This window comes from Magallana gigas, chromosome 3 (assembly GCF_963853765.1).
Source record: "Magallana gigas chromosome 3, xbMagGiga1.1, whole genome shotgun sequence".
NCBI lineage: Eukaryota > Metazoa > Mollusca > Bivalvia > Ostreida > Ostreidae > Magallana > Magallana gigas.
In genome coordinates this window covers 21,869,958-21,884,439 of record NC_088855.1, presented here as the reverse complement: position 1 = coordinate 21,884,439, position 14,482 = coordinate 21,869,958, and the positions used below count along the sequence as shown (strand labels likewise).

The 14,482-nt window shown below is 32.6% G+C and overlaps 2 protein-coding genes across 2 annotated transcripts; one reads left to right on the top strand and one right to left on the bottom strand.

The window, feature by feature from the left end:
* Nucleotides 1-249: 249 nt before the first annotated feature.
* On the bottom strand, nucleotides 250-6,009 carry LOC105335885 (uncharacterized). The gene is made up of 4 exons (XM_011440019.4): nucleotides 5,828-6,009; nucleotides 3,975-4,615; nucleotides 3,141-3,292; nucleotides 250-2,741 (listed from the first exon to the last, which is right to left on the bottom strand). The coding sequence occupies exons 1-4, from the start codon at nucleotides 5,867-5,869 to the stop codon at nucleotides 2,563-2,565; spliced, it is 1,014 nt and encodes a 337-aa protein (XP_011438321.2). The 5' UTR covers nucleotides 5,870-6,009; the 3' UTR covers nucleotides 250-2,562.
* Nucleotides 3,196-13,409, top strand: LOC105335884 (uncharacterized). Its single transcript, XM_011440018.4, has 10 exons — nucleotides 3,196-3,321; nucleotides 6,365-6,605; nucleotides 7,077-7,180; nucleotides 7,787-7,932; nucleotides 8,622-8,737; nucleotides 9,034-9,187; nucleotides 10,420-10,571; nucleotides 11,948-12,079; nucleotides 12,508-12,745; nucleotides 12,941-13,409. Exons 1-10 carry the CDS (start codon nucleotides 3,286-3,288, stop codon nucleotides 13,077-13,079), a joined length of 1,458 nt encoding a protein of 485 aa, XP_011438320.3. The 5' UTR covers nucleotides 3,196-3,285; the 3' UTR covers nucleotides 13,080-13,409.
* Nucleotides 13,410-14,482: the final 1,073 nt, after the last annotated feature.

Genomic DNA, 14,482 nt, shown 5'->3' with positions numbered 1-14,482 from the left:
GTTCTGTATAATAAACAATTTATTGCATGAAAATTCTGGAAATATGAAGATTTATTTCCCCCCCAAAATTATATTTCCCCCAAAAATTATATTTCCCTCAGGCGTTGCCCTCGGGAAAAGTGACTTTTCATGGGGGAATAAATCTTCATATTTCCTTATCAATCATGCAATAAATGTATAATATTTATATCGTATGCCATTGTTGGATTTATTCTCCAATAAAAGAGACAAAAAAATCTTTGACACATCTGATGATTTTCATCTTTTATTCATATACATTAATTGATACACATCTCAACTATTGACAGTATATCATTTCTATACCAACCTTTAACAACATCAAGTCTCTCTCTCTCTCTCTCTCTCTCTCTCTCTCTCTCTCTCTGTATGTGTGTATATATACTAAACACGTTAATAACAACAATTGTAACTTATTTTGACTTAAAATATATTTCTCTCCATTATTTTAATATATTAACATGTAAAGCTGCATTACTGTAAATCAAAATTATTATTATTATTAACAAAATGGGTACATTAACATTTTAACTACATGTATTTTGACATGGTAAACAAACATTTGCATTCCTAATAATTATAATGCATTAACCGTCAAGAAAAAAAGGATAGAAGATACTACATTTGATACAAATCCATTGAACCTAAATAATATTGCACTACATAGAAATATAAATGTTTTCAGTGGTCTCTAAAAGTTTGCAATAAACTGAAACTGAACACAGAACTAAGCGCGGATCTAAGGGGGGGGGGGGTTCAGGACTCCCAACCCAATGGAAAATTTATCAAAATCACATACTAAATTTACCCCGAAAAACTATCCCTATGACCCCCCCCCCCCAAAAAAAATTGATCCGTGCATAATTATACTGATAAAGGGATTAGCACTTCATGAATTAGCACATATTAAGATTTATAATCCAATTCTTTTGAATTCAAATATGCAGAAGAATTTTGATTGCAAAAAATCGTTTGTATGAAATAGTTTTGGCAGTAAAATTGTGGAATATCGTAACTTATGGCAGATGATTTTTTTTTTTTACTTTGTTGGTATCCTTCATGCACCAATAAACATCACTAACGACTTTTGAAACAAAATCCTCAAACTCGCAGCTCCACAAAACTTAAACAAATTCAAAATTGAAAAATTCAAATTGAACACTGGCCTCGATTTTAAATAATTTTACAGAATGTGAAACACTAGGGTCAATACTTTTAATATTCATGTTCATGTACCGGTATATGTTACAAACAGGGATTTGACAACCATATAATGTGGGTTTTTTTTACAAATACTGTACAAGATTAAACTGCACAAGTACACAAAAATCCATAAAAAATGTAGATATATATATATAACTTCATATAACATTTTGATTGCAGTTTATAATACCAACTTCAGCTATACTAAAGCACCTTTAACTTCATGTGAATTCAAAACACCTAACTTTCACAATACTTAGCCAAGTTATTACATATACTATTGTAGTAAACATTATTTTTTTTAATATGTATAATATGTAATTAATTATCCTTGCATACATTAAACTACATTATTAGTCCACAGAAATCCTAATCTTATAAAAAAAAATGTACCATGTAATAATTACCACTCACTGTCTTTGACCTATAAAGATAAATGAAAAACTTCATACATTGTATAATGTACATGTAAATGTAAAGTTTTTATGATCAAAAATTTAGTTAGGTGGAATAAACTTATGTGCTGTAAATTCATAATCAAAAGCAAAGAATTAATATTCCCATAAAATTGTGAGAAGCACATCTCACGGATTTTAAATCTCACTTTATTTTTCGGACGCATGTTAACTATGATAAATCATAATATAAATTTGGCGTTTACGATCTGATAAAAAATCAATTGTATCGCAGAATTAAATACTTGTGTAAAATATGGAATCTACAGTGTTCAAATCTTTGTAAAGCTTTGTTTTCCTAAATATTTACTGGTATATGAAATTCTACAAATTATCTATAACGTAGTATCACTCGACATATAACATTAGCTTTTCTATGGCCATATATTTACTTATTTCAATAAATGTATCTTATTCTGCTTTTTCATGCAGCGCTGTTCCATCAAATTATAAATTTCATGTGCAAAATATTAACCAGTCATCTAAAAAAAATAATACATGAAAGTAACATTTGGTCTAAATATGATACCTAAACATATATTTCTTAATACATTTTGAAAACAATTGGATAAGCTGATGTTTTGACATCCTGCGTACAATTTATGGTCATACAATTCATCATCATACATCAATACATCATAATGTCTGACTTCTAAATGAATGCATTTGATCTGTGACCTAGGATCCTTTTCCATCTTTCAAACTCCTCTTAGATAAATGAAAAATTTGTTACAAAACATTATTGAAAATATATATAATTCATTTATGTAATTTTAGTACATGTACAAAATTTGTAAGGGAAAAAAAAAACCCTCCTTTATATATATATTGTGTAATTTTTTTTTGTGTATGTACATAGATAGTCGTATGCAATGAGGATTTTTGGTCATAAAGCAATAAAATCGTCGCTCTCATCTTGTATATTTTCCTCTCCATCACTATGACTCCGTTTCTTTGACAAAAGTCCCTGCTTTTCTTCAGAATTCTTCTTCTTCTTCTTCCTCTTTCTCCTATTCTTGAATCTTTTAATTAATTCTATGAAAGCAAACTTTCTCCCTATTACCTCTGAAAAAAAAATTACCGGTATTTATAATTGATAGTCTCCTTATTCAAAAGCTTCCGCAATATTTTTTTCGCTAATTTGAGTCATTTCTCTACCTCCTTTAATTAAATCTGCCCCTTTACCTTTGATTTAAAAAAACCCCAAAAAACCAAGATATTGATAGGGGCATGTACACACCTGGTAACTGTCTTTTTACATTTAATCTATAAAAACTCCGAATCAATCTGAACTTTCCAGGTGTCATACAGATTTAGGATTTCCGACAATATATACAGAGGATAACAAAATGATTCAGAAATAAAATCAATTGCAATGCAATAAGGGTCAATGATAATCCCGTACATAATTAATCCTCGATATGATCGTAGTATATTGTGAATTATTAACTCTGTTGGTCTCACCGTTCACCGTGGTCGTGTGAAAGTCATCAATATAATCCACATACTCCATGTCCGACTCAGCGCTGTCTGTCAGTTTACAGCATTTTACAGCAAACAGTATCAGCAGGATGAGAAATGTCATGGAGACCATTGCCCACTGAGGGTCATGGGAGCTGTAATATGCAGAACAAAGCAATTCAAGGTATGCTTGGAACTCAATTTAAATGAAAAAATAATTTTATTTTCTATTATATGAACAAATGAAATTTTCTGTCAATTTTTTTCTGAAAAAAAAAAAAACATCAATAAATATAATCTATGTACAAAGAGGGCCTATACAATCGGGCCTCAGCATGTATGCAGTTAGTGTAAAAAATTTTTATCTTCTAAGTTGCGAGGATATCAACACTCGAAGTGCATACACATCTATTGATGATTAGTAAGAAAATATCCATTACTCAAAAATGCAATAACTTTTAAGTTAATAACTGATTACTGTACTAATGACTTTACACTGTACATGAACTTGATTGAGTTTAGTGATATCAATTAATTTTATGTCCGATTATGGATTAGGGTTATTACTTTAGAAATGGTTAATGATCAATAAATGTCATAATGACTTCAAGGTTTTAGTGTTTTTTAATGTACATGGTACATCTTAGACTTAGGTATGAATTAAATCAAATATACAGAATTTCAGTTAGAAGGAAAACTGTTCAAGAAAGGAGCCCCTCTTTGTCACAAATTTCAAAGCTTCTAAAACTAAAAAGGTGCAAAGTTAATATGGTAGAACAAATTTCTAGTTGATTTCAATTAATATATACCGGTACATGATATTATATATATACTCACAACCGAATGGCTAGTCTTTCTCTTATCTTTTTCAATTCCGTTTCATTCAGCTTGGATGAAATATTCCAGACACTGCTATTCGTTGCTCCTCTAGTAACTCTTACAGAGGAATTTTCAAATATAGCACCTGCAGTTACATTTAACTGATGCTTATTTACAGATTCTTTTTTTGGTAATACTGATCTTTTTTTGTTCTTCCTTGAGTTGCCTAACTCATCCACTCTGTTCCATACAACAATCACTATATCACAGCCCAAAACAATGGCAGGTTTGTTATCGGATAATGCTTGCAAACTAATGGCAGGTTTTCTATTTGAAAATGCTTGCAAAAGAATGCTTTTATATGAAGAAAACTCCATTAAACAGCATGCAGACTTTTCGTCAAATGATTTTTTTTCGCGTAACATTATGATTTTGGAAACCGTCACTTTCTGTGAAATGTCTGGTATTTGATTTGGTTTCTGATGGTTCGTTATGGCCAGAAACCTTGCACAATGTTCCATAATTCTCCGATATCCTGACTCTGAACACTTCCATGCTTTGAAGAAGCTTGACACTGCTGGTGAAGTATGACATTGATCCGAGTAGAAATCTTGGGGTCCGGCTTGACGAGACCATTGTTCTGTTTCATAAAACAGTGCCTGAAAACAAAATTTGCACAGGTTTATAGACTAAAATAAAAGCATCCATGCATGCAGAACTGTTTCATTAAAAATTAAAAGTACATTTTTATAGGAAAATTTCTGCTTAACTGGATCATATCATCACCTTTAACACATTGTGTACGTACTCTGTATACATATATTATTCCAGTTTGCTTCATACTATAAGAAAAATATTGGTTAAAAAGGCAACAAAAAAAACTGCTAAACCATACTACATGTTAGTTATGATGATATCATTTGTTCTTTATATACTATTTAGGATTTTAATCTTTTATTTTAAAGTTTAACAAAATATCAGGCTCAGGGGCGAAATTGCTCACATTAACAACAAAGGTCATAGCTTTGAACAATGCAGCATTTTGAAGTCTAATGCAAAAATATTTTGACAGTATAGTAGACTATTTTTATGTTTAACACTGAGCTACTTCTAAGGTCCCTGAATCGTTCTGCCTGTGTTTGTATGAAGTGGGGGGGGGGGGGGGTCAATTCAAACAACTGAAAACTGCAACAATTTCTGTGACAGCTACACTGGGTCTATTGACAACTCCTACTAGAGAATCCTATTAGAGATTTGGGGAACCAGGGTTCGAATCCAGATCTGGTCTATCAATTTTTTTCCCATCCCACAATTGACCAACCCCTGAAACTGATAGGTTAAACTCCTGCCAGGAAAAAGAACCTGGGAGGTTGATCTTCAAAGACTATTTATGAGGGATGCACTCAATGGATGGCACCATACAGAGCTCAATTGGTAGATCACTTGACTAGTGACTAGAGATTCAATGTCTGATCTGTCATCATTTCTCCTATCTCATTACAGCTGAATAATTAAATTAAACTTAGTATTTCAAGTGTAAGCAAACATAGTTGAATCAGCATGTCAAAAATTTTAACTTACTGTATATCACTTTTCTGATTGAACAGGATCTTTCTAAACATTTCATTTCACTGCAATTGCTTGACAAAATTACAAACCAAATGAAAAAATTTTTAAAAAAGGGCTATGAAGACATGCCATGTATAATTATTTCAAAAGTTAGACCTTTAAGATACCAACAAAAAAAAAACATTGACCATTGCCTAATAAATACATAAATAGATATAACCAGAGACATAATACACTATAGTAACGGACAGTCATGCAGTTGCTGCATGGTGCATATTTTATAACAACAGAAAAATACTTACAGCTAAGGTTAACAGATATATAAAGAGAAAAATAGTCTTCATATTTCTTATATAACTCCATTTTCAAAAAGATTCATCTATGTTACGTTCATTTTAATCGTGGAACATGATTTTCCCCGATAATTTATTTTCTGTTTACACCGGAAATTCGTGTTCATTTTTTTTTTAGCTAGATCGTTCTACAAACTAGTTAATCCTATAATGATTACCCAAGAGAAAACAAACCTTTTAAGAAAGAAACAGATATGTCATACAACATCATTCAACTACAGTGTAAACAGTACATAATGAAAATCGCTCGTATTGTGAGGATGTTTGCTTGACAGAATATTCCAAACGCGAGATGACAAAGGAAGCAAAACGAAAGTAGGATTGCGACATTTATAAACTGAACATTAACAACGGACAGGATTATCATGTTGGGTTGTTTACTTGCATAATTGTGTCTTGAGTCTCAAAGCAATATTGTCAGGAATATTTATCCAACTCTTTTATGAAGTAAAAACTTAAAAAAATAATCAGTACAGTACTTGACAGAATAAGATGGGATCAAAACCTAGCACAGGGAGACATGAATCCAAGCCCGAACACGAAGAACCTTCCGTTCAACCGCAGTCAAAACCAACCAGAACGGTGGGATCTGGAGACACGTTCTCCCCCCATGAAGTTCCGGAAATGTCCGACAAGCATGACATAAAGCGACTAGAGTCAGTCTCAAACAGAGATCTCATGATCAGCTACAGCCACGTTGACAAGGAAATGATGGCCAAACTGAGAGGTGAGGAAGCTTTGCGATATAAAATGTATTTCCTCTGAATAGAATTACTGTTTGTGAGCATCAGTATTTAAAGAATTAACAAAACAGATACCTTAGAGGTAGCTGCATGTAATAATGTACTCTCTTTGCGTTTAATATTTCAAGACTTCTAAAATAAAAAAAAGGAATAGTGGGAGAGGACTATATTATTGCAATTAGTTGTCAGTTGTTAGTATCAGGAATATGAACATACATTTGTGGACAGTGGTCTTGTCAATAAAATCTATTGTCATACCAACATTTGTACATGAATGGACTGAACAATGATATCCATGGAAATTAATGTTCAACAAATTTTGAGGAAACAACATTATGCAAATCTTTGTGATTACATCTTAGTTTTCAAACCCCCATTAAAGTTATTAACTTGCCACAGAAGAAGTAATTCTTTTGGTTTATTAATATTATCAATACTTTTTCTTCCTTTCCCAGAGAGCCTGGAGAAGAATGGAATCAGTGTCTGGGTGGATGTGGTGGGACTCGGTGCAGGTGTCGACTTCCTCAGTAAAATAGGCCAGGCTATCCTGGAAGCAAAGGTACTGCATGTTTTTCTAAACCTTCAATATCTTTCAAATATCATTTTCAGTAAATTCCTTTAATTATTGTTGAGTTAATTGATCCATTGATCCACAAATTCAAACATACATTAAAGTAAGAAAAAGGCAGCAGTACCTTTTATCTTCAAAACTTATTTTTGATAAATACACAAAATTTGATACTTAGGAATATTAATGAAACTACTATAATATATTTATCTATCGTATAAGAGGAAGGGATGGAGGGGGGGGGGGGATAAAGGGGTTCTCTTTATCTCCTCTTGTACCTGTCACTGAAATGCATAGACAGAGAGAAAGCCCCCCACCCCCTCCTTCCCTTATGTGGGTACATGTATATGCATGAAGGCAGTGCATTTATCAGTATCTGGAAGCAACCACATCAATAGATAATTAAAATTGTACACTGTGACAGCTGGGTTAAAGGGATAAATTACATTTGTGGAATCGAATTTATGTTATTTTTTTAAATGCCAAATATTTTTAAATGTGATACATCTGTTAAACTGCCAACATACCAGGTGATAAATAATATATGATTAACCAAAGTGATATCTGGTTTTCAATTTGTCAATGCTTTTTTTTCAGTTGTTTATATCTCTATTGAGTACATCCACGGTGAAATCAAAGTACTGCCAGGATGAAGTTGCTCTGGCTTACATATCCCAGAAGGCAATATTCCCTGTAGCAATACAATCTCAGGAAGAAATATATGCCATCATGGACACTGGAATGTAAGTCAAAAGAGAACAATGACTCCATAAATTAAAATCAAGAAAAAAATGTCGATGAATTTCATACTTTGGCACTTAGTTAATGTACATCATGACAAGTTACATATATTTTAGTTCTAGATGCATACATGTAAATTCAAATATAAATGTAAAAATTTGTGTTGTAGAAGATAATGAAATCTTGTATTTAAAAGAGTTATAGCAAAATTAATACTATAGATTCCTTATTAAAAGAGGGGAATAAATATATGTGTAAATTGCAGGAAGCACTCATCGCAGATTTCAAAATCTCACTTTTATTTTTCTTAATTGTTGAATAACAAGGGCCTAAAAAAAAAAGTTGTGTGTTTAGGGTAACCCGACCTAACCTACAAAAATGCCCCGATCCTACCATTTTTAGATGTTTGTTTTTATCCGATTGTGAATTTTATGTTATTTCTATTAAAAAATCTGTTTTTAAATATGACACAAACAAACATTCTTAGGATTCATGCAGAAAAAAATATGATAAAATAAAAAGAAATCCCTACCTACCTAATTTTTTCATCAGTGTTACCCTAAACACACAATTTTTTTTTATAGGCCTAAACAAAGTTATTCCTAAAAATAATGAATTTACAATGTTGGACACAAATGTTCCTATTGACGCATGTATATTCTATAAACTCAACTTTACTCTGATTACCAAGGAAACTACAATTGGCCAGCTTAGAATGGACCTTTATAGATCCAGAAAATTTTGATGAAGGCTTCAAGGAATTGCTGCCAAAACTCAAAGCAGAACTTGAAGATCAGGAAAAAGAAGGTAGTACATGAAAATTCCATATGTCAAGGATTCAAAGCACTGTCAATTGCATCATAATCAGGCGGTTTTTACAACACAAATCTGCAGATTCATCTTGTATTGTTATTCAGGTCGTCTTTTTTTTATTTGTTGTTTTTTTTCAGGACTTTTTATTTCAAAAATGATTGAAAAGTTCTAAAAAATCAGATTTGTTTGGGTAGTAACTGATATGGAAGAAGGTAAAATACATGTAAAGTAAGAGCAAAAGCTTGTTATGAACTCCTAAATATGTTGTTCCTTTTTTTATCATTTTTAAGTAAATCAAGGTCATCAGGTGAAAAAGAGATTGAAGGAACGGCAGAAGAAGTTTAAGAGGGAGGTCTCTCTCCACCTTGATCCTCATTTGTCAGAGAGCCCGAATGTGTACTGGAATAAATTCTACAAAAACAAGGAGAACGTGGATTTGAATCAGTGAGTGCATAACACTATAACTACTCTGTAATGCAATCCCTTACTTTAGGCCCTATGCACATGTGTATTTAGAAATAGATTCCATGAATCCAGCTGTTTTTGCGATGATATACATTAATTTTGGCCTTTTTTTGCAATCACTAAATTTACTTTCATATCACTAAAAATACATTACACAGAAATTATTTCCTGATTTTAAATTGCAAAAAATTACCCAGGGATTGTAAAAAAACAAAACATATATACACACCATTTTTGCAACCCCAGATACTTTGAACTGGGTCTTTCAAAGGAAAAATCCACTTAATGAAATGGTAAAAAATGGCAGTGGGCAGTCTGGCAGGCGCGCAGCTGCTAAAAGGGTACCTCTATTGTATGGATAACTCCCGCAATAGTTTTTGAGAAAGGTAGTTAATTGATGTTTTGCAGATAAATTGTACATATATTAGAAATGTGCATATTACTTGAATTTTGATTTTTGATAATTTACTGTAGAAGCAGAAATATTTGTGGAGGATTTAATTTCATTATTTTCGTTGGCAGTATAAATTAACGAAGTTAAATCCATGACAAATTTTTAACCCAGGTATTAATAAGTACAAAGTTGCTTCATGATAAATTTTAGGGTTTACAATATGATGAAATTAAAAGCCAACAAAATTTTATATTGTTTAAAAACAATGAAATTTTAACCCAATGAAAATATGTGATTCTACAGTATGAAAAAAATACCAGATGTTGAACTTGATGGGCACGTAGTGTTTATCAATTCAGGGTTGTCAAATGGACTATGGATACTGTTCACACAAATTAAAACCTGGTGTGCTGTCACATTGATAGCTTTTTCCACTGTTATTTTTGGATTGAAGGATAATACTGTAAACGTATTATATTTGGCGTGTATATGTTTGGCGGAAATAAGTTTTTTAACAAGTTGGCGTAGATTTGAATTAGCGTATTCCTGCACTTGACTATTCTTTTACATATATGAATGGCATTTAGCCATGTACTTGATTTAGCGGAAGCCGCATTCCGCCAATGGCGCTAAATAGAATACACAGCCAAATGTAATACGTTTACAGTAGTTAAAGCCTTCAAATGAAATAAATAGACTGATGAGAGCAAGTTGATAATTTGAATTTCCCAGTAAAAGCTAATGACAGTTGTTAGCAAAAATGATTTATTTGAAACATAATTAATGTTGTGCACATTTTACTGCTTTTTGTTGTTAGATTTGCTGAGGACTTCCTGAAATATTTCAAGGAAGACTTGAATAATGTGTATCCAGCAGAAGACCAAACATGGCTGATCGACAACTTGAAAGAAGAGGTTGCCATGTCTATTGATTCTGACGCCAAAGAAATCACCCCAAAGAGTCTTGCTGGTGTGTAAATTTAATACATATAAGTACATGTTTTGTATGGATTACCATTTTGCAACATTGTTAAAGTTCTAGGTTGTCTGCCAAAATTATTATCATATCATTTAAAAGTTTAGGTTAATTTGAAAAAAAAAAATACATTGTACCTACTAGTAGCTTGTAAGATATACTGTGGAATCATTAAAATTCGTGGTGGCTCAATTTTCGTTGAATTCGTGGGAAGCCCTCTCCCACAAATTCAAATCCTCAACGAAAACAATTTTAGAAAGAGTTGTCTTTGTAACTGAAATAGTAGGCTACGCATCCACGAAATTACATTCCCACGAATGAGCAAAAAAGTAATAATCCACGAAAATTGGCCCCCACAAATTTAAATGATTCCACAGTACTGTAGATATGGAAAACATTAGTGTTTTTAATTTTTACTTGGTTTGCAGTAAGACAGGTTTTCATTAATCCAACATTAAGCCACCATGAATATTGTGGATTACTAATGTATTTTTTTCTTAGCAACTAAAGATGTTAAGACAGTTACTTAACCTGATGCCTCGGCTTAAATAACTTCAGTATTAGGAATTTATAAAAAATATAAAAATAAAGCAAGGGATAGAAAATTAAAAATATAAATTTCAACAACTCCTAAAAAATATATGATATGATATAATCATGATGGTTTGATTTTAGTCAATATTGATTTATCGTAAAATTAAAACCACTGTAGTACATGAGCAGCAATTTGAAAAATTTTAGGCGCATATAATTAAAGAAGTTGACCGAAAACTGTTCATCATTTTACATTGAAATTTCTCATTGGTTCCACAAATGAATATTAACATGCTTCTTATTTACAACATCTTGTTGCCTTATATATTAAACAACAAGTGTTTGATCAATATACCCTTGATTTTTATATTCAACTTGTTTTATACGTGACAGTTGTAAACAGTCCTCTGTCTTGTGTTTGATATAAGTAAAAGAAATGTTAGATAGAATGAATTTGCATGCAAGGTCACATTATTATTATTTTTTTGCATTTTACCTTTTACATTATAAATTTTCAGTACCTCTAAAACTGTCGAGCTATCCAATCCTATCACTGTTCTGTGGCAGGGAATTAATCCATGGGCGGATCTAGAGGAGGGGTCAGGGGGATCTGGACCCTCCTACCCTGCAAAATTCAAATTTCTTTAAATTACATTATAAAATTACAAAAAATATGCATAGGACCTCCTCCCCCTTGGCAAACTCAAATAAACACCCCCCTCCCCCCTCTGGAAAAATCTTCTGGATCCGTGCATGTAATCTGAAGTCTTTGAAAAATGATTACGGTAAATGTATGAATTAGAATAAATCAAATAATTAAGTGTGTTCGCTTTCAGATTTTTGTACAGTAGATGGGGAAGAGCAGGCGCTGTGGCAGAGGGTGACTTCCTATGCTCAGGACATGTACGCCATGAAAGATGTGTTTGCTATGGATTCTACTGTGAGGGTTGACGCCATAGAAAATCTAGGTAAATTTTTATCATTACTGTGCATGTAAAAACAATTAATATCACAGAGCTTTTAGAATGGAGGGAATTTTAATATTATGTTTTTGGTTATCAAACATGCAGTATTTACTGTAAGTATGTGCATTTTTATATTTCACATGTTTCACATGCTCATTTCTGATGTTGATCAACATGAATTTGAAATTTAATTTCTTTCATCTATTGTGCTTTGATCATTATAGTAAGACCCCCCCCCCCCCCCCCCCCTCAAAAAAAAATGTTCACTCATGCAGGTTCAAACATACCCCAGTATTTGAATATTACATCAACTTTCTTAAATGCAGTTTATGTAATTTGTCTATGGTACAGTTTAAAATACATTCAAGTTTTGATAATAATAAGCATATCAATGTATATCGGATAGTACATGTACTTGCTTTTTTTTTCAGGCAAATACCAAAGTGCATCAGTCATCAATTCTTTAAAAGACCTTCTAAGAAATGAAGATTCCAACATCAGAGCTGTGGCAGCTGTGTCCCTCGCCAAGACAGGAAATCAGGACAAGTCCACCATTAATGTCCTCCTCAAGTGTCTGAATGACAAAGATCGCTTAGTCCGGGAGTCTGGGTGTTTGGCACTTGGACACATGAAGGCCAAGAGAGCTGTGCCAAAGCTTCTTCATTTGTGGTAAAGATATATATATATATATATCCAGAAGAGTTCTATAGAAGATTTCAAGAATTTGAATTAGTTCTCTGTTTTGTTTTTTTTTCACTTGCTTTGGTTTGTTTCATTAAAAATATTTTAAGGATATGTTTTAGAAATACACGTAATATATGTACTGGCTATTATTCAATTCATTCAGTTGTGACAATTTTATAGGAGGAATGATTTTATCTCCCACGTAAGAGAAGCAGCACAGACCGCTTTGATCCAGATTGGAGGGGAGCAGGTGGACAAAGCCATGCACATCACCAAGGTTCTGGCTGAGGAAATTCGTCTGCTTACAGAGGAGACCTAACTTGTACCCAGAATGCACCACTTTAATCTGCATCTAAAACGGTGCATGCAAATAATGCTCAACTTTTAGTTCCAATATTGGGTAAAATATGATCATAAACTCTCAGTCCCTCTTTTCATGTGATTTGGAAGCAATTAATTAGTATGTACTGGTATGTAAAGTTGTTGTTTAAAATAGGGTTTTTTCTTTCACAACTGCACATAGTAATGTAACAAGGTGCTAGCTATGATGTATAATTTATAGAAGTAGAAATATTTCATATAGCACATGTACATGTATAATATAGTTTTACAATTCCATATACCATATACATTTAAATTTGATTATTTTTCAATCTGGCCCATTCAAGGTTCCAATACATGTGTATAAAATGTCCCAGCATGTTCCTGCTGTTTTCAGCCTTGAATTTCCATGCATAATGCTAAGATTTGTATTTATTTTTTTTAAACAGAAAGAATCATTCTTGCCAAATGAATTTCTATATGGCCAGTTCATTCTCTTCAGTTGTTGTAAGGAACTTAATTTATATGAAAAGGGCCTTAAATTGTTCCTAAATGAATATAGCTATAAAGACCCACACTAAATATTGTAGGTCAGCAATGCAAACAAAGAATTTCTTTCAATTTAAATTGAGTTCATAATGTTAACATTTTTTCACCACTTTTGCATAAAACCCTTTATTTTCCTTCTGAGCTAGCTTCTATTGTCAATTGAAAAAAAAAACTTTTGATGAAATTGAAAAAATAAGTGTAATTTCTGGTGCGATATACTGTAAACCCACTTTTATTCGCATGCGAGAAATTCGCGAGGTTCGCTAGGGCCTCGTCGCAAATATTTCTCGCCACGATGTCGTCTGGTTGTTATAACAAAACAGGTTTGGATATGGCTTGATTGCAAACATTAGTCGTCGCGAATCACTTTTGCATGAGTAAATCGTGAAATAAAGTCCTCGTGAATAAAAGTTGGTTTACATTATACAGCCAGTGAATGCAGGAAAAAAAAAGAAATGGATGAAAAATAGATCTTATGTGAACTCTTCTAGAAAATAACAAAACAATCTAAGGGAAAAACCCTGAAAAAAAAAGTTGATTAATGGAGACCACTGGAATTTTTTTCAGATTTCAGGCTACATTTATAAGACAAAGCATAAATTCATACAGTTTTTAGCTCACCTGAGCTGAAAGCTCAAGTGAGCTATTCTGATCACATTTTGTCTGTCGTCCGTCTGTCTGTCTGTCTGTCCGTCTGTCCGTCCGTCCGTCCGTCCGTCTGTCCGTCTGTCTGTAAACTTTTCACATTTTCAACATCTTCTCAAGAACCACTGGGCCAATTTCAACCAAACTTGGCACAAAGCATCCTTAGCCTAAGGGGATTTAAAGTTGTGAAAATTAAGGACCACGCCC

Bases quoted from the DNA above. Each gene is read 5' to 3' on its own strand.
- LOC105335885 (XM_011440019.4), bottom strand. From the start codon at position 5,869: ATGAAGACTATTTTTCTCTTTATATATCTGTTAACCTTAGCT. The intron at 4,616-5,827 runs GTAAGTATTTTT...TTTTGTTTTCAG, and splicing joins TATATCTGTTAACCTTAGCT to GCACTGTTTTATGAAACAGA. The intron at 3,293-3,974 runs GTGAGTATATAT...TGCATATTACAG, and splicing joins GAAAGACTAGCCATTCGGTT to CTCCCATGACCCTCAGTGGG.
- LOC105335884 (XM_011440018.4), top strand. From the start codon at position 3,286: ATGGGAGCTGTAATATGCAGAACAAAGCAATTCAAG. The intron at 3,322-6,364 runs GTATGCTTGGAA...AGTACTTGACAG, and splicing joins GCAGAACAAAGCAATTCAAG to AATAAGATGGGATCAAAACC. The intron at 9,188-10,419 runs GTGAGTGCATAA...TTTTGTTGTTAG, and splicing joins GAGAACGTGGATTTGAATCA to ATTTGCTGAGGACTTCCTGA.